At 37.5% G+C, this 25,656-nt stretch overlaps 1 protein-coding gene across 1 annotated transcript; it reads right to left on the bottom strand.

Annotated features, from left to right (window-relative positions):
- Positions 1–23,690, bottom strand: LOC123947132 (killer cell lectin-like receptor subfamily F member 2). The gene is made up of 8 exons (XM_046013132.1): positions 23,454–23,690; positions 22,950–23,104; positions 12,028–12,119; positions 11,066–11,164; positions 9,879–9,968; positions 6,436–6,590; positions 5,317–5,429; positions 1–2,630 (listed from the first exon to the last, which is right to left on the bottom strand). The coding sequence occupies exons 3-8, from the start codon at positions 12,116–12,118 to the stop codon at positions 2,498–2,500; spliced, it is 681 nt and encodes a 226-aa protein (XP_045869088.1). The 5' UTR covers position 12,119; positions 22,950–23,104; positions 23,454–23,690; the 3' UTR covers positions 1–2,497.
- Between the last annotated feature and the right edge of the window lie 1,966 nt (positions 23,691–25,656).

Below are 25,656 nucleotides of genomic sequence, written 5' to 3'. Positions count from 1 at the left end.
TCATGTATACCTAACACTGACCTTTACTGAAACAAAAAACAAAACAAAACAGAGTAGTCAGATAATGATCACCTAGGCTAAGGGAAGCTCTGTACAAATAGGAAGTTGTTCTGGGGAAACAATAAAATGTTACAAATAATCTCAAAAACAGGACAAGTACTTATTTATCATCCATCATGCATCAGGCACCTTGTCTGTCCCACAGAGTAATGAGGATCATGTCCTTCCAGAGCTTACAGTATGTTAATAAATACAAATAATTAAACAATGATCAAAAAATGGGGTATTAAATGTTAAGATACATACAGGAAACTATGAGAATATACATCAAATGCATATAATTTAGTCTGGAGTGGAGAATGGTTAAGGAAATATTTTCCACCAAATGCATTTAACTAGGCTTCTCAAACATAAGGAAGAGTTAAACAGGAGAAATGAAAGGGAAGAATATTAAGCCGAGCCAAACATATGATTAGATGTGAGGCAAGAGAAAACATGACACATTTAAGAAAATGAATAAAGTTTAGGTTATCTGCATCATTACAATCATGGTGTTGGGGGGGAATAATGAAGAGGAACCAAGACACAAAGGGTCTGGTAGGAGATGGTCAAAGATTTAAGCAAGGAAAAACCCCTACACGGAATTACGTAGTGAGTAATGTGGCCTGATATCAGATTTAGACAATCACTGTGGTCATGATATGGAGAATGAACTTTGGCAGGCAAAGCTAGAAACAGACAAACAAGTGTTGAGGGAATCCAGGACCACAGGACCAGTCTGCAGATACGTAGATGAATTCAGAAATAATTATGTGGTAAAATTGACAGGTTAAAATGAGAGTTTGAATATTATGGGTGAAAAGAAAGAAGTCATGGTTGATTCCAAGGACTCTGGTTGGACTAACGGTCACGTTGCTCATTCACTAAGCTAATGAGTTTCATTTTAACATGTGAAGGCTAAGGGGCTTTGAGGTGTCCAGTTAGAGATGTCCAGTGGCCAAAACCTATAATAAGTTCTGGGTTAGAAATATGGGTTTGGGAGTTACCAATAAATTGATGATAATAGAACTTACAGTGTGGGTGAGTTTAGCCAAGAATTGTGTATGATTGAGAATTCACCCAAAACTCTGAGGAATGTCAGTACTGAAGAGATCAGAAGAGAGAAGAGATCCTTCAGAAAAAACTAAGGAGCAATGGCAGGCGACGTTGATACAGGTTCAAGAGAGCATTGTGTCATAAATGTTGAGGTTAGAGAATATTTCTAGAAGAAAGAACAGGTCTATAAAGAGCAACACTGCTAAAAGTTAAAGATTTTATTTATTTATTTGAGAGAGAGCATGAGAGGGGAGAAAGTCAGAGTGAGAAGCAGACTCTCCAAGGAGCAGGGAGCCCGATGTGGGACTCGATCCCGAGACTCTGGGATCAGGGCCTGAGCTGAAGGCAGTCGCTTAACCAACTGAGCCACCCAGGCGCCCCTGAGAGTTAAAATGAAAGCTAAAACATCTTCATTGTGTTTCACCAGAGGAAAGGCATTTATGACGTCTTGAGAACAGTGGAATAGGAAAAGCAGAAACCAGATTTTAGAAGAACCTGGAGTGGGAGGTGAAAAGAGGAAAGAACAAGTAGAAACAATTTCTAGGAGGTTTGACTTAAAAGAGGTGGGAGAAACTGGGCAGAAACTGGAAGCCACATGTGGTTCAGGGAAAATTTTCTTGTGTTCTTGCATGTTTTGTTGCTGAAAGAAAAGAAGATGTAAGAAAAGAGGGACCAGAACGGAGATGATAGAGGAGGGACTGTCCTAGAAAAAAATGAAAAGAGAGTTAATCCCAAATGTAGCACTTAGAAATTTTATTTAGACAGACAGAGGGATACCCCTTTGTTGGAAATAGGGAGTGAGGAAAAAGAAATAAGTAAGATACAGACAATTGTGTAGACTCAGTAGTAGAAAGTCCATGAATAACATATCATGTATCTGATGGCTCCTCTTAAAAACAAACAAACAAACACTCCTTTGCAAATGGTAAATGAGAAGTGTAGGGAATTTTTAATTAATTAATTAACTTTTTAGAGTGGGAGGAGGGGCAGAGGATGAGGGAGAAAGAAGGAATTCCCAAGCTGACTCCTCCTTCCACCAGCACAGAGCTCAATCCCATAACCCCGAGATAATCGCTGGAGCCCAAATCGGGAGCCCAAGCTTAGCAGACTGAGCCGCCCAGGCGCCCCGGGGACAGAATTATTGAGTAGACAAAGGGACAGCTGTGTCTAAAATAGCCACCATAATGCACAGGAGATAACTGTGGAAATATAGCACCAGTGACCAGGTAGAGCTAGGGCGATGAGTTCAGGCTGATTGCCCGGATTGAGAGTGACACAAATCAACACCATTATCATCATTATCACCGTAATATTTGTTGTAAAAATAATGTGTTTCAACAAAATACATAAATTAAAAAGTCCTTGTGAATGGTTTTTATGGGAAGGATAAACTGGGATCAATTTAGATGCCAGTGTCTGCAGAAAGCACCCGTTGACAAATCCAGTAACTCTGATTGCAACACTTTTCAGAAAACACACCCTTCTTTGTTATCACAGCACAGGCATTATCTTCAGCCTGACCCAGGACTTGAAATCTGTGGAAAAGGCAACAAACATTCTGTTGTCATTCAGCTGAAAACATAACTGTGTGTTTTTTGTATGTTTTCTCCCAGACAAGGAACACCTGTTAAAAAATGACTTCTTTAATGAAAGTAGTTGCTCCAAATAGATTCTTAAACAAAAATAGTCATTTTCAAGTGGAAAAGCTGTATGGAATTAAAATAAAAATGTGAATAAGAGGCACTGGTTTCCCAGTTCCATGTGATCATACAAAAAAATAAAGATCTTTGAAGACTGTTATCTGGTATGGTCTAAATGTCTGTGTTCCCCCCAAAATTCATATGTTAAAAATCATAACCCATAAAAGTGGTGAATTAGGAAGTGGGGCCTTTGGGAGGTGCTTAAATCATGAGGTGGAACCCTCATTAATTCTTTATGAGAAAGACTCCAGAGAGATCCCTAATCCCTTCCACTATGTCCTCACATGGCTACAAACCAGGAAGAGGGCCCTCACCAAAACATGACCATGCTGACGCCTTGATCTTGGAGACTCATTTTCCAGAAGAGTAAGAAATAAACTTCTGTTGCTTGTAAGCTACCCAATCTGTGGTATTTTGTCATAGTAGCCCAAATGGATTAAGACAAAGGATAGTCCTGCCCTTTTAGGAGAAAAATCCGTTTTATTACTCTAAAGATTCTCGATTCAATTTTTTGAATATCTGCAACAATGGAATGATATCAACTTTATAACAGACAATATTATATTTATCATTCTAAGATTTAGAAATATCAACACATCTTAAAATATGTATGTTTTTCAAAAAGTATTAAATCAATTTTCTGTAGAAAATTAAACTATTACCCTTTTTATTTTCCTGACCCAAATCCCAAGTGTCACACCTTTTAAAAACATTCCTTCACTGTTTGCCTATAAGAAGCCTCCATACTTTTGTAAGAGATCCTAAGAAAGAATGGTATATCTACACTGTACATGTTAAATGTGGCAACAGTAACCCCAGACAGTATGAGGGAAGGAGTTAAAGTCTTCCTCACTTTTAAATGTTTTAAACTCATATAGACACCTCAGCAAGGGAATTTCCACACATTTGTGTATATGTGTATATATTTCCACTTTACCCTGTACACAAAAGAAGAAAAATTCCCCTAAGTTCTGTTTTTCCATATTTTTTGTTTGTTTTTCCATATTTTAAGCCAACTTCTCTTATCTTAAACAAATAAGACACAAGTCACCTTAAAAAATCAGAAAAAAACCCTCAATTTTAAAAACAAGACTGGTAAATTAATAATTCTAAGCAAGTTTGCAAGTGGGTTGACAGCATCACTTTAAAAATATGGTGATACATTTCTATTAAAAATAATCAAAGCTGGGATGCCTGGGTATGGCTCAATTGATTAAGCCTCTGCCTTCAGTTCAGCTCATGATCCCGGGGTCCTGGGATCCCGTGTTTCATTGGGCTCTCTGCTCAGTGAGAAGCCTGCTTCTCCCTCTCCCTCTGCCTGCCACTCCCCCTATTGTACTCTCTCTCTGTCTCTTTCTGCCAAATAAATAAAGAAATAAATAAAATCTTAAAAAAAAATCAATGCTAAGTATGGTAAGTTTTTAAAATTAATTTAGTGTTCAATATACAGAGAGTATGATGGCATGGGTAGGTATAGATTTAAATTTTAACAAGAAATATTGTAAGTAGTCTCTGGATAAAAATATTCATTTGTAGGGTGACTTTCTCTGTTTCAGAGCATTTTTCCCCCTACTCTCACCTAGTCTATCACTCCCAAGCATCTGTAGTCTTCCTAAATCCCTTTAACTTCACATCTCTTTGAGAGACAGAACAAAATTCCACATTTTCAAGAAGTGTAATTAACTTTTGATAATTCCTGAAACCTGGGTGCCTAGAGTAGAAAGTTTCACCCTGGACCCCCAGGAGCTTCTGCCTGTGTTTTGGGAACTAATGCCTAACCTCCAAAGATTTTAGCACTCTCTATCCATGGAATTCAAACAGAAATGAATGAAGTACATAAAAGTAGATACACATAATGCTGACTGGGTGACGGTATTTCAAAAGAGTCAAATGATATTTGTATTATGTACAAAATATTCCATAATATTTCCCAATAATTGAAGTCTTCCTACTAATCAAAATAAGGATTGTTTGGTGAACTTTTAAGAAATACTTCAAAGAAATGAAATTTGGGGGCGCCTGGGTGGCTCAGTGGGTTAAAGCCTCTGCCTTTGGCTCAGGTCATGGTCCCAGGGTCCTGGGATCCAGCCCCGCATCAGGCTCTCTGCTCGTTAGGGAGCCTGCTCAGGTTGTGGTCCCAGGTCCTGGGATTGAGCCCAACATCAGGCTCTGTGCTCAGCAGGGAGCCTGCTTCCTCCTCTCTCTCTCTGTCTGCCTCTCTGCCTACTTGTAATCTCTGTCTGTCAAACAAAATAAATAAAATCTTTAAGAAATGAAATTTGAAGAATTTTACATTACCTACAATTTTCCATTTCTACCTCTAATACTATAGATAAATTCAAAGCCCAAATAAGAAAATAAATTCACTTAGGAGACTTCATTTCTCTAAGGCAAATTTCCTAATCATTCACAATTAACAAAGATCAAAGTCTGCAGTCTATGGAACCATTTGGCTATCTGGAGTTTTAGGCAACTCTCAGGAGAAACCGGCTGCTGAGAGAATCAAATGTTAAATACTCACAACTGTAGATTCAATGGGGTGCCACCCAGCCAGGTCCATGTCTTTTGTGGGTGTGTGATGATCAACCCAATCCAAAAATAGATTCCATCTTGTATATTATTCTGTATGAAATCCTATGAGGAACCGGAGTTAAACCCTATTAAAATAGCCTCTTCTGACTTTTGTCCAAACTTAAGTCTTGATATTTATCTCCTTATTCAGGAAAATCTTAAGAAACCTTAAGAAGTTTCTATATATTTAGGGAAAGAACCCGATATAGGAAGGATTTCACAACACGACTCATATATTATGTGCAGGCATGTGGTGCTTAATGGAATTCATGGGGATGGTGGTTGAACAGCAACTGCTGAGGGGGCTCAAAGAGGATGTGAGGGAAAATCTAGGGAAGAATGGGTTGACTTAAAGGAGCAATAACTATTCCCAGCGTGCTGTTGCCAATGTGCAGTCTTGGGGAAACTTGGTACCTACGGTACCCTACCCACGAGCAAAACGAGCCCATCTTCCCTACCCAAGGTACTCAGGATATTGCCAGATACTGAAAATGTGCAAAGACAATCTTTCTTTCCAAGAAGTCTTGTGGAAGGATGGCATTGATATCCCAGCTTTGTCATTCATACGCTGAGTGAAAAAGGCAAGTTTTACAACGTGCCAAGTTCTAAAGATTCTTCTGGAAATAGGGAAAATACTGCTTATCTCAAAGTTATTGTGAGCACTAAGTTTGATAACATTTGTAGCATGCCTACCACAGTGCCTGGCATCTGCTAGGAATTCAATAAATGGCCATAATTATGAGCACTATAATTCTTTTATTATAATTCTTTTATTATAAAACCTACTTTGGGGGGCACCTGGGTGGTTCAGTCTCTTAACCTTCTGCCATCATGACCCAGGTCATCATCCCAGGGTCCTGAGACTAAGCACTGCATTGGGCTCTCTGCTCAGTGGGGAGTCCACTTCTCCTTCTCCCTCTGCTGCTTTCCCTGCTCAAGCGCACTCTCTCTCTCTCTCACTCCCCTACTCTAGTTCACTCTCAGATAAATAAGAAATAAATCTTTTTAAAAACCTACTTATTTCTTTCAGCTTTAGAAGGGCTAATTTTCATAGCAAATTAGCTCTTACCAGTTCAGCCTCGTCTTGGATCATCAAGAGTTGTGACTTCATTATTAAACAGGATTTTTGGCTATCGGTCCATGATTTAAAGTTTTTAAAAAAATTATAGCATTTCCCTTTTTTCTGCAGCCAGTTATTAGGGCATAAGTTTAGCTTTGGTTTTGCTGAAATGCAAAAATAAGAAAAAATAGGAGAAAAGCAAGATTTAAATATCAAAAAATTGTTTGCACTAATCTTGTAAACTTTTCCCTTAAAAGTAAAGATTTGTCCCACTTCTAAGAAAAGAACTCCCTTTCCACTGATGGAAAGTCTTTAGAAGAAATAAATGCCAGAAGTATTCATAATTACTGAGTAATTACTACATGTCAAACAATTTCCTGTCATGCTCACATATATGTGAAATATTTTTCCTTAGAAGAAACGTATAAGATACATAAAATTATTAATTTAGTATTCCTCATTTTGTAAATAAAGATACTAAAGTTAAGGGGAAGTAAACTTAAGTATAAAGGGGGAGACAAATGTAAAGGGTAAGGAATTTACTCAAGGTTATAACTAATACTGCCAATATAGTAAGTGGTAAGACATAAGGAAACTTAAACTAAAAAGGAGAGTCTAAAGGCATCTGGAGAAAACTGCTGTGAAAAAAAATACATATATAACTTTTCATAGTCCCTTGTTGGTGCAAGAAATATATGTATTTCATAAAATACTTTATTAGTAACTTTGTAAAGCAAACTGTTCACTATGACCCCAATAACCTGCCATGTATTTCTGAAAAGGAAAAACTTGAAATAGGTATTAAAATAAACTTATCTTCAAAAATAGATACACACAGGTTTCAAAGTGAAATAATAATTTCTTATATTTTAAGCTGAATGATAGGTACATAAGTATTGATTGCATTCTATTTAAACTTGTGTATATCTTGAGTATTGCATATTTTAAATATCCACAAATTTGTGTGCAAACTTGTCTGATATACTCAATGAAATGAAATGAAAATGTAAATTATAAAATACTCTGTACAGAAGTTAGTTATCACTGGTAAAGGTCTTTGAGGGATGGTAGGAGGAATCATATTACTTGGGGAAAATTTCATATACTAAGTTTCTGTTTTGAATCCGCAAACTACCCTGATTTTTGCAACACTCTTCCCAGAGCATTTTATTTTATAAGTCATAACAACATGGGCATTGAAATATTAATGAATGCCCATGTTGTTATGACTTATAAAATAAAATTTAGATTTAACCACACTGGTCAGGAAAAATACTTCAAAACACACTTCAGACTAAAGCTAGAGACAAATTTTCACTTTACTCAAATCCGGTATTGTAAATTATTGACAGAAATAAATGACTTTAAGTTCTTGTGTTTAATTAGATGTTTATTGTGACATGACTTTTGCTGTGGTAGCATTTGTTCTCTAAAATAAAACATGAATCATTTACTTCACTCTTCTATTTGTTTTGCCTGAAATTCACATACTACAGCAGTAAAGAAACCCAGGCTCTTGTCAGTGCAGTAAAGTGGAAAGAAATTCATCCATTGGAAAGTACAGTTATTTAGAATGTGGGAGACTATTATTGATATGCCAAAGACAATGTGATGAAAACAGCAAATAATTTTTGAGTGCTTTAGTTCTGGGACCCCCATGGTAGAAAGGCTTCCAAGTGGTCTAGAGGAACCCAGAAGAGTAATGTATGGGGAGCAATATAGAAATGTCCATAATGGAGAAGCAACGACTTGACCTATTACAGAGATGTGATATAATGACTTAAGTATTAAGGGAACAGTGCCAACATAAACATGCACATTGGTTATATTTTTCATACTATTTTCTATCACTCTCTATGACCATCAGTATTTAATTAGAATGCATTTATTAATTATCCAAACATAACCTAAGCTCTACACATATATTTTGGCATAATTCATGGTATTTCAACCATGCAAAAGTTTACAGTTTGGGGTAATTTTTTACTTAGAAAATAGTTGTAACTTGGGAGAAAAAGTTAGTTTTCTTATTCTACAATAAACTGATAAGTAAGAAAAATAAACACTAATTTTTTTAAAAAGGACAAAGTGAGAACCAGTTTACAAAGTTTTTACTTTAAAGTGTATAAATATCCAATGTATGTGATTTTATATTTAATTTCCTATTATATAAGAAATGTAACTAAAACCAACTATGTGTAGTTTTACCAGATTATATTACCGTTATAGTATGAACTCTGTGTGTGTGTGTGTGTCTGTGTGTGTGTATTTATGTGTGTGTTAGAAGAGTTCAGAGAGTAAGAAGTCGAAGTCACAACAGAGAGATAAATAGCCAAAAGAAATGGATTGGATCAGTAATGAACAAAGAATTGAGGATGAGAGACTATGTTGCATTTTATTACCATATTGAGGTTTGTTTTGCTGAAGCCTGGAGTACAAAGGGGAGAGTTGCATTGTGAGAAATGAGACTGCTATTGTAGGAAATCAAGTCTCAGAGGGAGACAACGTTAAAGTGCTTAGACTTATAGTCAGGAGATGTATAGCCCTTAGACTATAGAAAGTCACTGGAGAGTTTGAAGGCCAAGAGAGCCGAAGGACAACAAAATATACCACCCCGAAATATCCCTCCTTGGCATAAGATTTATGCTGAGGTGGTTGTTTTTAAGAAAATGCAAACACAGAAGTTCTAAAAACCTAGTAGAAATTATCCTTTTGTAAGAGACAGTTACAAGGGAAATCTCCTTTTGTAAGGGTGTCCTTCCACTCATAACAAGAAGAGGAGGATGACCAAAATCTCTAGAAAACTTATCGAAGGAGAAGGCATGGATTTAAATCTTTACAACAACCACACCCTGTGCTTTGCCTGAAAACCTCCTATATCTGGTGAAGGTATTAGTAGTTAATGACTTTCTATTTGTATATGCCTAATATAATCAACAGGTTCAGGAAGAAACCTCCTCTGAGCTTCCCTATCTGACCAAAAATAGAACCTTCTGAAATAGGAGGTCGTCATAAATTCCTCTTTGGAGTGGTTTACTCCCAGGGAAAAAAAAAAAAATGACTAAGAACTCTACCATAAATCCCCTTTCTGGAGGGATTTTGTGACTACAAAGAAGGAAAGACTACTCACACCTGTGTATACAGACACTATTATTCTCTCTATTATCTCCACTTTTTTCTCCTGAAGAGGCCATTTGTCTTTCCTAAAGATATATATTTGTTTTTCCCAGAGAAGCCACTTCTTCCCCCTCACTTTCTCCTTCTAAGCCAGGTGTATAAACCTTTCACTGAAACCGGGTAGAGCAAGCTACTTCTTTTGTTTGCAAATAAACCTTTTCTTCCTATTACTTGGTCTTTTGACAGTTTAATTCACAGGCACGCTGGTACCAAACTTAAGAGGGTAGAGGAAAAGTTTTTCCTCCCCTACAATACAGTGAGATATAACCACTTACTTGTGAAGTTTGTATTGTTCTGCTGTTTCCTGGGAGAAATATTTATACAATCGCAATCTTTGGTTCCATTCTCGCTACTTAGGCGACTTACTATTAAGTGAAGGAAAGTAGTAACACTAATTAGATTTCTACAAATACAAGCTTGTGCCTTTTAATTATCCATTAAAACAACACTACAAATGAATGCACACACTGGTGGCTGAGGAATCTGTCTATAGGATTTCAACCCTATAATTTAACACAAGATGAACAAACTTAGAAACTCGGTAGATTTCTACTTATGAAAAAGTAAGTAGAAACAAACAAAAAATCATCTAAGTAAAATTAAAAATATGTTGAAATTTGTGTCTGTTTGGCATGATCTTGAACAGGTTACATAAATTTTCTGTTCTCAGTTCACTCACATATAAAAGGGGAATATGCTTAACAAACTTAGAGTTGTCTCCAGACTAAAAAGTAAAATTTCTAACACATAGAAGGTCACAAGAGGGGCACCTGGGTGGCTCCATCAGTTAAGTGTCTGACTCTTGATTTCCTTTCAAGTCATGATCTCAAGGTTGTGAGATCAAGCCCCATATAGAGCTCTGTCCTGAGTGTGGAATCTGCTTAAAATTCTCTCTCTTCCTCTCCCTCTGAAACCCTCCCCCACCTCGAAAAAGGAAAAAAAAGAAGGTCACAACAAACAGAAACAATAACATATAACCCCCCACAGCTCTTCTTGAAGTAGAGCTCATTTTAGGAATAATTCAGGTTAAATTTAACTTGGCCTTAAATTTTCAAGCAACTGATAAATTTTGTCAAAACTTCAAAATATCAAATTACTTCCAAAGTCCAAAAATTTTATTTAAGGACCAAATAATCAACTTCCATAAAAGTAAGTGCTTTTACCAAAATATAAAACTTTACTTCATAGAATTGTGACTGCCAAACCCACATGATTTATGAATTAATTAAAATTATAAGCAGAATAGACTTCTAATTTCTAAGTTTGTTGTCTCCTCTGTATAGGGGGGAAAAGGTACTCATATAAAAAAGTACTCACTACAAATTATCAACTGTGTCATTTATTACTAATGTAGTTAAGTAATAATGAAAGAATATGTTAGGTAAGTGTGAAAGATTCTGGAAAAGTTCGAGAAATAAAGGTAAACTTCTCTAGTTGAACATACAGCTCTCAATTTACTCACCCCAAGTAGTTAGTCCTATTACTGTGGCAATAAGTATAACCAGCACAGCACAGCTTAGTCTCAGAGCAGTGCGATGCCACTTGGGACATTTAGGATAATCTGTAATAAATAATTTTTCCTTCTGAAACATTTAGGCATTTAAAACAAACTTGAAATGCATCATAGAAATGTAAAATTCTGAGGGTGCACATTTTCTTAAGTAGGGGAGAAACATACAATCTCTGTTTAAATTACCTTCATATGAACACATACTTAATTATCTTTAAAGAGTTGGATTTATTGATGCTATGAGGTTAATATGTTTTATTTCCTATTTATTAAATATCTTTCTTATGTAACACTTCCATTCAAAAACTACAATTCACGAACAATGCAATTGGTGGATTATTAGTGATCAGCTAGTTAGTCAAACAATTGCCACTGAAATTTGTCAACTACCTTCGTTTAGGTCTTTTCTGAATCACACAGAAGTTATTCAATGGGACTAAAGCCTGGGAAGGCAAAATATTTGAATCATGCCAAACAATTGTAATGCCAAAGTAATTGTAATGCCAAAATAATTGAATCATAGTAAAAATGAGTGTCATAAAGAGAAACATAAGCAAGACTGAGTATTGCAGCCATCTTCTCAAACCTTGCTTGAAATAGGAGTTTTATATTTATATCAATTCATGAAACAAATCTCAGATGCTAACCTTTATAATTACATACTTTGCTTTAATAAAATAGCATTATAACACTTTCAAAATCTTCAACCCAGGTCAAATCAAATCTGACCCAGTACATTCAATTTAACAAGATTTACATAAACATTATTTAAAAGTAAGATAAAACATTTTCTGATTAAGAGATTCTAGTTGAAGTCCTTAAAAGTTCTCATTAAAAGTCTAAGATTAAAAGATCCACAGAAAATTCTAACTGTATTACAATCTGTGGTCTAATGGAGGGTTATGGGTTCTTACCTTTGCATGCCCACTTGTGTTGGCAATGATAGGAATGCTTTCTTGGCTTCTGCATCATTGATCTCTCTGTGTTCTGTGTCTGTCCAAACATCCTGTAAATAGAATAATCCATATTTGAATGAGATGGAAAGAGAGACATTACCTGATCAAAAGCAGAGTCAGTCTCTACAAACTGTGGCATTGAAATAAACCCAATGCTGAAAACCACAAAGGATGTGATTCATGAGTGAGTTGAGCTTCATCTTTTTTAAATAACCTATTCCTTTTAGGATAGTTTTAGACTGGCAGAAAAACTGTGAAAGTAGTAGAGAAAGTTCCCATATACATCAGACCCAATTTCTCCTATCATTACCATGTTACATTAGTATGGTATGTCAAAATTAATGAATCAATATTCATGCATTACTATTAATTAAAGTCTTTACTTAATTCATTTTTCAACTAACACCTTTTCTTAGTTTTTCCTGAATACATTTTTCTATTCAAGGACTATATTGAGGATACTGCAGTATCTTTATTCTTCACGTCTTCTTCGGATCATCTTGGCTGACAGTTTCTCACTCTTCCCTTGTTTTTTGATGTTTGGTTTTGTTTTGTTTTGTTTTTTTACAGTTTCAAGAAAAGTGGGTCAGATAGCTTGTAGAATATTCTCAAATTAGGGTAGTCTGATGTTTTTCTCATCATTACAGTTAGGGTAAAGTTTTTTGGAGGAAGATCACAGAGAATAATTGACATTCTTATCACAATTTATAAAGAGTGCATACTACCAACATGCCTTATCACTGCTGTTAATTTTGATCACTTGATTGTAGTAGTGTTCGTGGTTTATGTACTATAATGTTACTCTTTTTTCCTCCATTTCCATACTGTGCTCTTTGAAAGGAAGTTAATATGTGCAGCCCACATTTAAGAAGTGGAGAGTTAGGGGCACCTGGGTGGCTCAGTTACTAAGTGTCTGCCTTTGGCTCAGGTCATGATCCCAGGGTCCTGGGATCAGATCGGGCCCCACATCAGGCTCCCCATTCAGTAGGAAGCCTGCTTCTCTCCCACTCCCCCTGCTTGTGTTCCCTCTCTCGCTGTGTCACTTTTTGTCAAATAAATAAATAAAATCTTAAAAAAAAAAGAAGTGGAGAGTTATACCATTTCTCTTTCACAACAGAGTTTCTACATGAATTATTTAGAAATCTTCTACAGGTGATTTTTGTCTAATCTCCCATTTACTTCTTTATCAAGCATTTATATCAGTAAAACTGATTCATATTTATTTGATATTTTCTGTTATAATCCAATACTACTTTATTTATTTTGTTGTTCCCATTGTCCCAGCTTAGGCCATTGGAACTCCTTCAGTTGGTTCCAGGAGCTCATACTGATGTCTCCAACTTTAATAAATTATAACATGGATAATGTTAACCCTTACCCTTGCATTTCTATGACCTCCTGTTCCAGTAATGAGAAACATGGCTACCACCATCACCATTCATTACTTAATTATTCAATTCCAGTATATATATTTTGTGGTTTTAGGATTTTTATTCCATACCCTGTGGGAAATTACCACTGACGGTGCTATGTACAGTTCCTTTTGTTACTAGTCTTACAAGCTAAGACTACACATTTCTAAGATTACATAGACTTTATCTCCACACCCTTCAGTGAGGCTGTTTCATACCTCTGCAATACAGTCAGAGTCTTTTAGCAGTTTTTGCATTGCAAGCTGAAGTACCATAGCCTCCAAAATTATTTTTTTTAATTTGCATACATCAAGGTTCACTCTTTCTGTCATAAAGTTCAGTGGGTTTTGACTTAAACGTAATGTCATGAATCCACCATTATAATATCAGACAGAATAAGTTCACCATCCTAAAATTTAAATCCCTTGTACTGCACTGAAATAGAGAAGACTTGGGAGTAAAAGATTGGGGAGACATAATTAGAAAAAGAATGATCTGAATCTGGACATAAGTTTGAGATGCCTATTAGATATCCAGAGGGAAATGTCATATAGGCAGACAGATATTTGTACCAGGAAGTCAGGAAAAAGAACTGTACATCAAGCAGAATGAGCTCTAGAAAGTGCTTAAAGGAGGCTGAGTCATGTCCCTTGAGGTACTTTGACAGTTGGAGCTAAAACAGAGGGACTGTGGGACGCCTGGGTGGCTTAGTGGGTTAAGCCTCTGCCTTTGGCCTGGGTCATGATCTCCGGGTCCTGGGATCCAGCCCCACATGGGGCTCCCTGCTCAGTGGGAGCCTGCTCCCCCCCCCCACTGCCTCTGCCTGTCTCTCCACCTACTTGTGACCTCTATCTGTCAAATAAATAAATAAAATCTAAAAAAAAAAAAAAAAAAACAACAGAGGGATGGAAGCCAGTAGGTAAGATTGAGAAGGATAAGCTATGGATGGAAGAAGAAATACAAGGACAAGTTCAGAAATCCACAGAAGAAATTTTGTATTAAGTGAGAGGTGGTCAACTGTGTTAAATGCTGCTCAAATTTCAAGAAACACAAGTATAGCAAAATGGCCACTGAATCTGGCAAGGTGGAATTATTAGTAACATTGATCAGAACTTATTTTATGAAAAGAAGAGAAAATATATTGAAAAGAGAACAGAAGGTGAAGCATTTGAGAGTGTATACTTAGCCAAATCTTTTGACAAGAATACTCTGAGAGGAATAATGGGATAGTAGCTAGAGGAATATGTCTGGTCATGGGAGTTTTTTTTTTTTAAATATAGTGAGTCCTAGAACACTTTTATGGTAATAGAAATGAATCAGTGAAAAGGAAAAAATTGATACTTCAAGGAAGGGTGGAAAAAGAATAACTCAATAGTGTTTTGAGAAGTCAAGAGTAAAATGCGTTCCAGAGTACAAGTGGCTGGGTTTGCTTTTTTTTTTTTTTTTACTTTTTTTTCCATTTTATTTATTTTTTCAGCGTAACAGTATTCATTCTTTTTGCACAACACCCAGTGCTCCATGCAAAACGTGCCCTCCCCATTACCCACCACCTGTTCCCCCAACCTCCCACCCCTGACCCTTCAAAACCCTCAGGTTGCCCAACCTCCCACCCCTGACCCTTCAAAACCCTCAGGTTGTTTTTCAGAGTCCATAGTCTCTTATGGTTCGCCTCCCCTCCCCAATGTCCATAGCCCCCTCCCCCTCTCCCAATCCCACCTCCCCCCAGCAACCCCCAGTTTGTTTTGTGAGATTAAGAGTCATTTATGGGTTTGCTTTTTATAGGAGCAAAGATATTATTTCTATTGTGACAGTGGAGAAAATAGTAGAGATAAAGATTTTAAATGTATATTACTGGTGGATAGAACAAGGATGATCCTGTGTTTGCATTCTAGACACATTTGGTGCAATCTGCCAAGGGTTGTGTACAGACCTATAAATTATTTTTCTGCATCAAAGAAAAGCAGTTGTGGAAGGACAACCACAGTCTCTTCCTTTGCTGGGCACTTATTTCCTCTCTGCAGTGGTTCTGGCATTTCCTCGGCATATTTTGAAGACTGTGGTTTACCTAAAACTTCGTCATATATGTTCTAGGCTTTCGTGATTTATTCGGAATTTTACAGAAAAGAATAATAAATTAGACCAGCATGCATCTAAGTGGATATGATGCAGCAAACTCACTAATTGGGAGCCAGGTATATTATGAAGACTTGCTATGAAAAGGAGAATATTTGGAACTAAAGAAGTTTTTTTGTTTTGGGTTTTTGTTTTTTTTTTTTTTTTAGATTTTATTTATTTATTTGACAGAGATCACAAGAGACAGGCAGAGAGAGAGGAAGAAGCAAGCTCCCATGAATGAAGCAGAAAGCCTGATGTGGGACTCGATCCCAGGACCCTGGGATCATGACCTGAGCCTAAGGCAGAGGCCTTGACCCACTGAGCCACCCAGGCGCCCCAGAAGTTCTTTTAATAGTATGTTTACCTGAAGAGACTATCCTCCAAAAGGCTGGAGGAAAGTGGGGGAAAATAGAGGGCAAATAGGCATTAAAAAAAAAAGGAGAAAAGTGATAATGACTTAAAAAGAAAGGAAATGATAACAATGTTATGGCAATAGAACTTAAAGCAATTTAAAAAACAAAGTAAAGAGTGCCTGGGTCTCAGTCGTTAACCATCTGACTTTGGCTCATGTCATGATCCCAGGGTCCTGGGATCTAGATCTGCGTTGGGCTCCCTGCTCAGCAGGAAGCCTGATTCTCCCTCTCCCACTCCCCCTGTATTGTATTCCCTCTCTTTCTCTGTGTCCCTCTCTGTCAAAAAATAAATAAAATCTTAAAAAAAAAAAAGCCAGGGTGGCTCAGTGGGTTAAACCTCTGCCCTTTGGCTCATGTCGTGGTCTCAGGGTCCTGGGATTGAGCCCTGCATTGGGTTCTCTCCTCAGCGGGGAGCCTGCTTCCTCCTCTCTTTCTGTCTCCCTCTCTACCTACTTGTGATCTCCCAATCTCTTTCAAATAAATAAATAAAATCTTTTAAAAAAAGGCAAAATAAAAAGCTAAGATTGACCTCAAGATCATTCAGTAACCAAGAATTTTTTGTATTCTTGTGCTTATCAGAGATCATTTCTGTGTAAGTAGCAGAGATCATTTCTTCTCTGTCTTTGGTTTAACATCATCTAGTAGAACACTTGATGAATGTAGCTTTAAAAATATGTATGTGTCAAATAAACAAATACACAAGTGGGATTGGCGAAGCCCAGTTCGTAGAAAGTGCAGTTCATTTACACAAACACACTTATGATTGGAGGCAGAAAATGAAAAAGATGAGGTAGGTGTTCACTTATTTTGAAATAATAAAAACAGATATTTTATAATTTATATCATTTATTTATATAATAGATATTATTTTTAATTGTTCTGAGTATTTATGGTATTAAATGAACACATTATTTCATTTAACCATTCAAACCACTCTATGATGGCTATTATCTCCAGTTTATAGGTGAGGAAACTAAGAGGCAGAGAGAACAAGTTACTTAATGTAGAACTGGATCAAGAATGTGGTTCGTGGGGTGCCTGGGTGGCTCAGACATTAAGCATCTGCCTTTGGCTTAGGTTGTGGTCCCAGGGTCCTAGGATCCAGCCCCACACTGGGCTCCCTGCTCTGCAGGGAGCCTTCTTCTCCTCCTTCCACTTCCACTGCTTAGGTTCCCTCTCTCATTGTCTCTCTCTCTCTCTGACAAATAACTAAATAAAATCTTAGGAAAAAAAAAAGAAGAATGGATCTCCACAGTCTCTTAAACACATGACTATAACAAGTAAACACACACACACACACACACACACACATTTTTCCCAAAGACATCTATTTTATAGCATTTCAAAGTCTTCAGTTTCTCTTTATCCTATGAGAAATTATACCAGTGATTACTAATGTGTGAGTAATCACCTTTTCAATCACTTACTGTGCATTTGATTCAACCAAGAGTACTACCATATTCCTAATTACTTGTTATTAAGGAAATATTTTGATGGGTAAAATAATCAAAATGAATATTAGGAACTTCAGGGTCTCCAAGATGAAGAGAGCAGAGCAAAGTGGTCTTTGTACAACCATAAAACAATTTAGTCCTGTGGAGGCTTGACCAAAAGATTCAAGAGGGAGAAATAAGTTATATAGAGAATGATTTTCTATAATTATCTGGAAAAGACACGAATCATAATGAAAAAATGGATAGATTTACTGATAATCAAATGTGAAACTTGTGTACATCATAGCAAAAATGAAAGAAAAAGAGCCACAAAACTGCATGGACTATTAAGGAGCTGGCAGCTTCCTTCCCTATTCAATACCATTTGCCAAATAGTCAAATAACAAAGCATTATTTGATGGCACGCAGATAACTTATTCAATGGCCAGAAAATGTAGCCGTGGAACACGTGCTCTAAGGGCTCCTTCTTCTGAGAGGTGGAGGAGCATAGATGACAGGGCTGGGGGGCAAAACAGCAGTACTTAATGTTGGCCAGATTGCAGGAGAAGGACATGATTTCTAGGAAGGTACGCCACATTCTTTTTTCTTCCTTATTTGGTCAAGGACTTTCTGTCACAATGCCTTTGAGGAGGAGATTTTGGTAAGTTAATGTAATATAATGAGGGAATATAATGAACTTTGGCCCACTTTGTCATCTTGGGCCTGTCTGGTTCGACTTAGTTTCTTGTGGTCTGACATCAGTCTTATTTGAGCAGGAACACCTCTAGGGAATATACTAGAAAAACACCCACCTTTTAGAAAAATTCTCTCTGGAGCTCTTTGGGGCTTATCTAGTGACAGAAACACAACTTGTTGTATATTAGTTGATTGATTACATTTTCTCTTATACTTAAATTTCTTAACAGATCTATTGAGGTATAATTGACATAAAATAAAATATACATGTTTAAAGAATACAAATTGATAAACATGATATACATACGCATCTGACACTATCACCATAATTAAAATAATGAACATATCTATTATCTTCAGTTTACTCCTGCTCCTCTGTGATCTTCCCAAATCTCTCTGCCTCACCTCAGACAGTAGGTTATGTCTTCCATCACTGTAGTTAGGTTTGAATTTTCTGGAATTTTATATAAACTGAATTACAAAGTATACACTTATTTTTCACAGATGTAGTTCATTCACTACAATTATTTTAAAACTCTTGGTGGTATTTTATATGTCAGATGTCATTGCTATTTTATCACTGAATAGTATTGTCTTACGTGAATATACCACAATTTCTTTAACCGATTCACTGGTTATTGGACTTTTGGCTTATTTCCAATTTTGGCTGCTGGAAATAAATTTGCTATGAATATTCATATACAAGTGTCTGTATGAACATATGTTTCATTATTCCTGAATAAAAACCTAAGAGTGGAATGGTTCGGTTATATGAAATGCGTATGCTACTTTCTTAAAATAACTTTATGGAGATAGGATTTACATACCACAAAGTTCATCAGCTTAAAATGTTTTCTAGCATATTTACAGGGTTGTACAACCAAACATAAAACCTTGTAGCCATTAGCAGTCACTCACACCCCTTCCACCTGAGTCCTTACCTACCCCAAACCATAGAAAACCGCTAATCTACTTACCGTCGCTACAGATTTGTTTATTCTAGATGTATTACATAATGTCATTGTCTTTTTAAGAAAGAGCCAGACTGTTTTCCAAGGAGGTTGTACCATTTTCTGTTCCCCACCAACATCATATGAGTTCCAACAGCTGAATCATTTGCTGACACTTAATGTGGTCAATCTCTTTGATTTTGTACATGTCCTGGTCTCTAATTTTCATTTTCATTTTCTTAATGACTAACGATGATAAGGTTCTTTTCATGTGCTTATTTACCATCCATATATCGTTTTTTGTGAAGTGCCATTCAACTTTTTTTTCAATTGCTTGTTTTACTATCATTGTGTTTTGAGTGATATATATATAATAAATATAAATATACATATTTATATATAATGGATGTAAAATATATTTTTTCAAGTCCTTTATGAGAAATGTGATTTGAAAAAAAATGTTTTTCCTAGTCCGTGACCTATCTTTTCATTTCTTTTTTTTTTTTAAAGATTTTATTTATTTATCAGAGAGAGATCACAAGTAGGCAGAGAGGCAGGCAGAGAGAGTGAGAGGGAAGCAGGCTCCTTTCAGAGCAGAGAGCCTGGCGTGGGACTCGATCCCAGGACCCTGAGATCATGACCTGAGCCGAAGGCAGCGGCTTAAATCACCGAGCCACTCAGGCACCCTATCTTTTCATTTCTTTAAGAGCATCTTCTAAGCCCATTCTTAATTTTTTTTTAAGAATTTATTTGACAGAGAGAGATCACAAGTAAGGAGAGAGGCAGGCAGAGAGAGAGAGAGGAGGAAGCACGCTCCCTCCCGAGCAGAGACCCCAATGTGGGACTCGATCCGAAGACCCTGAGATCATGACCTGAGCCGAAGGCAGAGGCTTAACCCACTGAGCCACCCAGGCACCCGCCTGTTCTTAATTTTGATGAAGTCCAATTTATTTGTATTTTTTTCTTTTATGTAGCAGGCATTTGGGATTGTATCTTAAAAAATCTTCACTTATCTCAAGATCAAAAGATTTTTCCTCTGTTTTCTTCTAGAACTATTACAGTTTAAGTCTTTATGTTAGATCTATGAACCATTATAGATTAATTCAGAGATAATTAACTTTATCCTCAGGTTAATACTTGTATATGATGTGAATTACACTATGAAGTTTATTATTTTTGCAATATTGACCTTATATCCTACAACCTGGCAAACTCATTTGCTGAAGGTAACAACTTTTTTCTATTTTCTCTAGTATTCTCTACAAATCACCTACAGTTCTGCTTTTCCAGTCTGGGTACCCTTTATTCCTTTTCTTTTTCTTGACCTACTGTAGTTCTTCTGTGTTCTATTCTATTGATTTTTCAGTTTTATCATAACCATTTCCTTTCTTCTGCTTACATTGGATTAAACTTGCTTTTTTTTTCTAATTTTGTGAGATGAAAACTATAATCCTTCACTAAGATCTTTCTTCTTTTTTAACATGGTATTTAGATCTGTAAATTTTTCAGTAAGTACCGCTTTACTAGCATCTTACAAATTTTTATGTTTGTGTTCATTTACAAATAGTTTCTAATTTTTCTCTTGATTTCTTATTTTATCCTGAAATGCCTTTCCTCTTGGAAAATTATTAAAAAATATTTGCTACCAGGAAGGTAGGGGTGGTCCTGAGTGTCTCAGTTGGTTAAGCGTCTGCCTTCATTTCAGGTTATGATCCCAGAACCCTGGGATAAAGCCCCGCACTGGGCTCCCTGATCAGCAGGGAGTCTGCTTCTCTTTCTACCCCTCCCTCCTGCTCTCCTCTCACTCGCTATCTCTCTCTCTCAAATAAATAAATAAAAACCTTCAAAAAAATATTTGCTACCTATTTTTCCAGGATAAATCCTAACTTACATCACACAAATAGAAAGAATGACTACTTTTAATTACTGGACTATACTAAGGAAATACATAGGATGAGATCAGAAATATGTGCACTTTTTTTTTTAACTTAAAATGTCCATTCAGATTCTTGATACATTTTGACACTATACTTTGGGGGAAAAACAAAAAGGTCTATAAGTCTCAAGTCAGAAGTGAGCACCTGAACTATTAATTTATATATATTTTTTCTCTAGGAAACAAGTGCAAATATTCTCAGTTGTTTTCTCTAGTCATTACTACATATTCTGAATAATCTTATGAAAGATAATGACATGGTCATCTTTGAAATATTACTAATTCTGAATGAAGGAGTTGATTTCTGAAGTATTAGAGAAAGGAAGCACCAGTCAAAGAATCAAGCACAATTTCCGTGAAAAGGAAAGATAGCATCTCCTGTTCACACGTAACCTGTGTTACCTGATCGTCAGAAAAAAGAAGAGCTTAGTCACAAGCTGTACAGGATTTAGTCATAGCAACTCACCATATATTGTAAAAATTTCCTTTGTTCTTTTCATGTTGTTGAAAACTTAAGACACTTGAAAATAAATCCTAAGCTAACCCAAAACTAAAACATGTTTTTAGACTTGTGTCTCATATGGTAACAACTAGTTAACATAAACAATTTGACTTGTTGACCCTGAGATGGCAATATAGATTGAAACAATGTAGAAATAATTACAGTGTTATAAACTGTGCTTGTGTAACTATAGAAATCATAGAATTTGAGTGTTGGAAGAGATAATGAAATGGACTACATTTGTTTGTTACTTTGGAACTGAAATCAACCATAAATATAAGCATTGCTCCAAATTTGTCTTCTTAGCTTTTAAAAAATTTAGATTACTAGTCCACAACCCAGAAGATTCTAATCCAATAGACTTGGGACAGTACATAGGAAGGTAGATGATAGATAGATAGATAGATAGATAGATAGATAGATAGATAGATAATAGATAGATAGATAGATAGATAGATGATAGATAGATAGATGGATGATAGATAAATGATAGATTTTTTTTTTTTTTTGAGAGAATCAGAGACAGAGCATTGGTGGGGTGGGGGGGGGGGCAGGGGGAGTTGCAGGTTGTTGCAGAAGGGAGGGAAAGTGACAGAATCCCAAACAGGCTCCACACTCAGTGAGGAGCCCAATGCCAGGCTCTATCCCAGGACCCTGAGATCATGACCTGAGCCAAAATCAAGAGTCTGACTCTTAAGCAACTGAGCCACTGAGGCTCCCCTAGGGCCATACATGTCAAACAAACAAAAAAAATCTCCAGATTGTTGTGACATACATCATAATATAGAGCCATTGATCTAAACTAATAGTTCATTTTTGAAAAAGAAAAGAAAAAAATGTGAAGATGTTAACTGGTCACCCAGATAACTGTGCTAAAAGATGATGGCACACAGTGCCTCCAGCATTCTTCTTATCATACAATACTGCTCTATTATTTACGAGATAGGTTATTACAAAAGGGACCCTTTTACTTCAATAAATGTACTTTCACTAAAATGATATTGATAGCTTAAAAAGAAGCAAAATTGAGCATGTCACTATTTTTATTACCCCAAATATCTCAATCTTTACTAGGAAGATCATATGCCTGGTCATATTTTCCCGTGGTGCACAAATCACAATATTGCAAGCTCTATCTCTTTTTTACAGAAGAGTCAGCATTCACAAGGTCGCCCTTCCCAAATTTGATTCCGGGGACTTTTACCTTTTTTACACATATGCATTAAATGTTTATTATTTCACCCAGGATGGTTCTAAAAGGTAAAATTGAATTACAAGAAGTTGAGTAGCTTGCCCAGAGTCACAGAGGAAATAAGCTGAAAGTCAAGGCTTTCCCACACGCAGCCTGATTCCTACACTTACCTAATCCCACTCTACCGTCTGGGGCCTAGGTGGCACTTGAGCTTTTGGCAAAACCACTCACCTCCTCAGCAAAGTGAAAGGAGCCCTCCCAATCCCTAGACGTTGAGGTTCCACAGTCCCTCACCTCCCTGCTGGTTTTGAGGTGCTGTTGTTGAGGCACTTCCCTCAGGAAAGCCCCACGGAGTCCACGGTTTGAAGCTGTCTTGTCAAATATGACTGGAGAGAATTTAACCACCAAGATTAATCCCTGTGAACGCCAAGAAGCTGAGAGAACCACAGCTAGTCATGTGGTATCCTTTTAATCCACAGGATAAAAAGCACCCTGGGTTGGGGATGGAGGGGATGGGAGTACTTTCCAGGAAGATATCTCCTCTGAGTTGAGGGAATTACAAAAGGTCCCCCTTCTGGAAAGAGGTAGTACGCCGCCCCCCCACACACACACCCATAACCCACCCAGATGCAAGACTTCTGGGTTTTCTTAAAATTGACCATGCCTCCCTCTGTTTTCTCCCATTATAGATGTAAGCTCATTTTTTTAATCCAAAATTGTTCGCTTTAAAAGTACCTTGGCCACGGACAACGTTCTAGCTAGAGTATTTCGCCTTAGAGATAGAGATTCTTTGCAATTGCCAACAACATATGGACGGTGTAGCCATAAGAATTAAACGATATTGTGCACAGGGGAATACCAAATTCCACCATGGTACCGCCAGGACCAGCAGTAGATTTGATAATATTCCCGGTTAAAAAAAAACAACAACAAAAACAATGCTCTATCGTGTTTTCTTTCCCTTCCGTGATAAACTAGACGGTTCTGCAGAATCGTCACCCTCCGCGGAACAAACACCTTCGGTCCCAGCTGGAGGAAGTGGTGCACCCACCCACAGTAGCGATTTTTCTCTTTGCAAGGGCGGCAGGGCGCAGGCGAGCAGGGGCGGCGGTGGGGGCGGACTGGCTGCGCAACGGCATCGGGGGCTCCCGGGCCCCAGCACTGCGACGCGCGCCCCCGGCCGGCTGTCCGGCGCGACCCGCGTGATTGCGGTGGCGCTGTGCAGCCGGGACTGGAGGAGGAGAGGAAGTGGCCAGGGTTTGGGAGCTCTGCCTGGCAGACGAGTTCCCTGGATCTCTGGGGCGCTGCGAGGCCCCCTGCTGGCCTTCAGCTATTTTCCCCTTCCCAGGTGCCTGGGCATCCCAAAGGCCCCTGAGAGCCCTTGGGGACTGCTCTGAGAGACCATGGAGGAGCCTAGGAACACGGGAGGGAGATACCCGCTCTGGATTCTCCCTAAAGAAAGCCACCGGTGATCTGGACGGCCCGGTTGGGTTAAGGGATAAGAGAAAAAGGAAACAAACACTTAGCCAAATGGGTTCAGGAGAAAACAGAAGGGATGTGAAGAGGGGACTGTAGACATTTCTTTTCGAGAGTTATGCACCAGAACAGCTGGGAACTGTAATCAATACCACGCAGTCGTGATTAAAGCCGTTTATTTAACCCCAAACGATCCTTAGCTTTTCTAGACCCTGGTTTATGTTAACTTATCTAGGAATTAAATCTGTTAGCTAAAAACCATTTGTTTTATTCCTGGTCTCAGAGGACAGAGGCAGGACTGGACCATGGAAGTTTCCACGTGGGTAGTAGGAACCGGAAAGGAGAACCCCGAAGGAATAGCGCTGAATGGCAGTAGAAGACCACAACTGTGTGTAGAAGAATGAAACTCTACCATTCTCTTACATCATATGCAAAGATGAACTTGAAATAGATAAAAGACCTCAACCTGAGGCAGGAATCCATCAGAATCCTAGAGGAGAACATAGGCAGTAACCTCTTCGACAATGGCCACAGCAACTTCTTTCATGATATGTCTCCAAAGGCAAAAGAAACAAAAGTGAAAATGAGCTTTTGGGACTTCATCAAGGTCAAAAGCTTCTGCACAGCAAAGGAAACAGACAACAAACCAAAGAGGCAGCTCACGGAATGGGAGAAGATATTCGCAAATGACACTACAGACAAAGGGCTGATATCCAAGATCTATAAAGAACTCCTCAAATGCAACACACAGAAAACAGATAATTATGTCAAAACATGGGCTGAAGATATGAACAGACACTTCTCCAATGAAGACATACAAATGACTAACAAACACATAAAAAAATGTTCATCATCACTAGCCATCAGAACCACATTGAGATACCACTTAAACCAGTTAGAATGACCAAAATTAACAAAACAGTAAACAACAAGTGTTGGAGAGGATGTGGAGAAAGGGGAACCCTCTTGAACCCTCTTACACTGTTGATGGGAATGCAAGTTAGTGCAGCCACTTTGGAAAACATTGTGGAGTTTCCTTAAGAAATTAAATATAGAGCTTCCCTATGACCTTGCAATTGCACTACTGGGTATTTACCCCAAAGATACAGATGTAGTGAAAAGAAGTACCCCAATCTGTACCCCAATGTTTATAGCAGCAATGGCCAGGGTCACCAAACTGTGGAAAGAACCAAGATGCCCTTCAATGGACAAATGGATAAAGAAGATATGGTCTGTATATACTATGAAGTATTATGTCTCCATCAGAAAGGATGAATACCCAACTTTCGTAACAACATGGTCAGGACTGGAAGAGATTATGCTGAGTGAAATAAGTCAAGCAGAGAGAGTCAATTATCATATGGTTTTGCTTATTTGTGGAGCATAAGGAACAACATGGAGGACATGGGGAGATGGAGAGGGAAAGTGAGTTGGGGGAAATTTGAGGGGGAGACAAACCATG

The sequence above is a fragment of the Meles meles genome, chromosome 7, assembly GCF_922984935.1.
Source record: "Meles meles chromosome 7, mMelMel3.1 paternal haplotype, whole genome shotgun sequence".
In the NCBI taxonomy this organism is placed as follows: domain Eukaryota; kingdom Metazoa; phylum Chordata; class Mammalia; order Carnivora; family Mustelidae; genus Meles; species Meles meles.
This window is presented reverse-complemented; position numbering and strand designations above follow the sequence as displayed.

Coding starts and splice junctions, on each gene's coding strand:
- LOC123947132 (XM_046013132.1), bottom strand. CDS start 12,118: ATGTTTGGACAGACACAGAACACAGAGAGATCAATGATGCAGAAGCCA. Junction 11,165..12,027: donor ACACAAGTGGGCATGCAAAG/GTAAGAACCCAT, acceptor TATTTATTACAG/ATTATCCTAAATGTCCCAAG. Junction 5,430..6,435: donor TCCAAGACGAGGCTGAACTG/GTAAGAGCTAAT, acceptor GGTTCCTCATAG/GATTTCATACAGAATAATAT.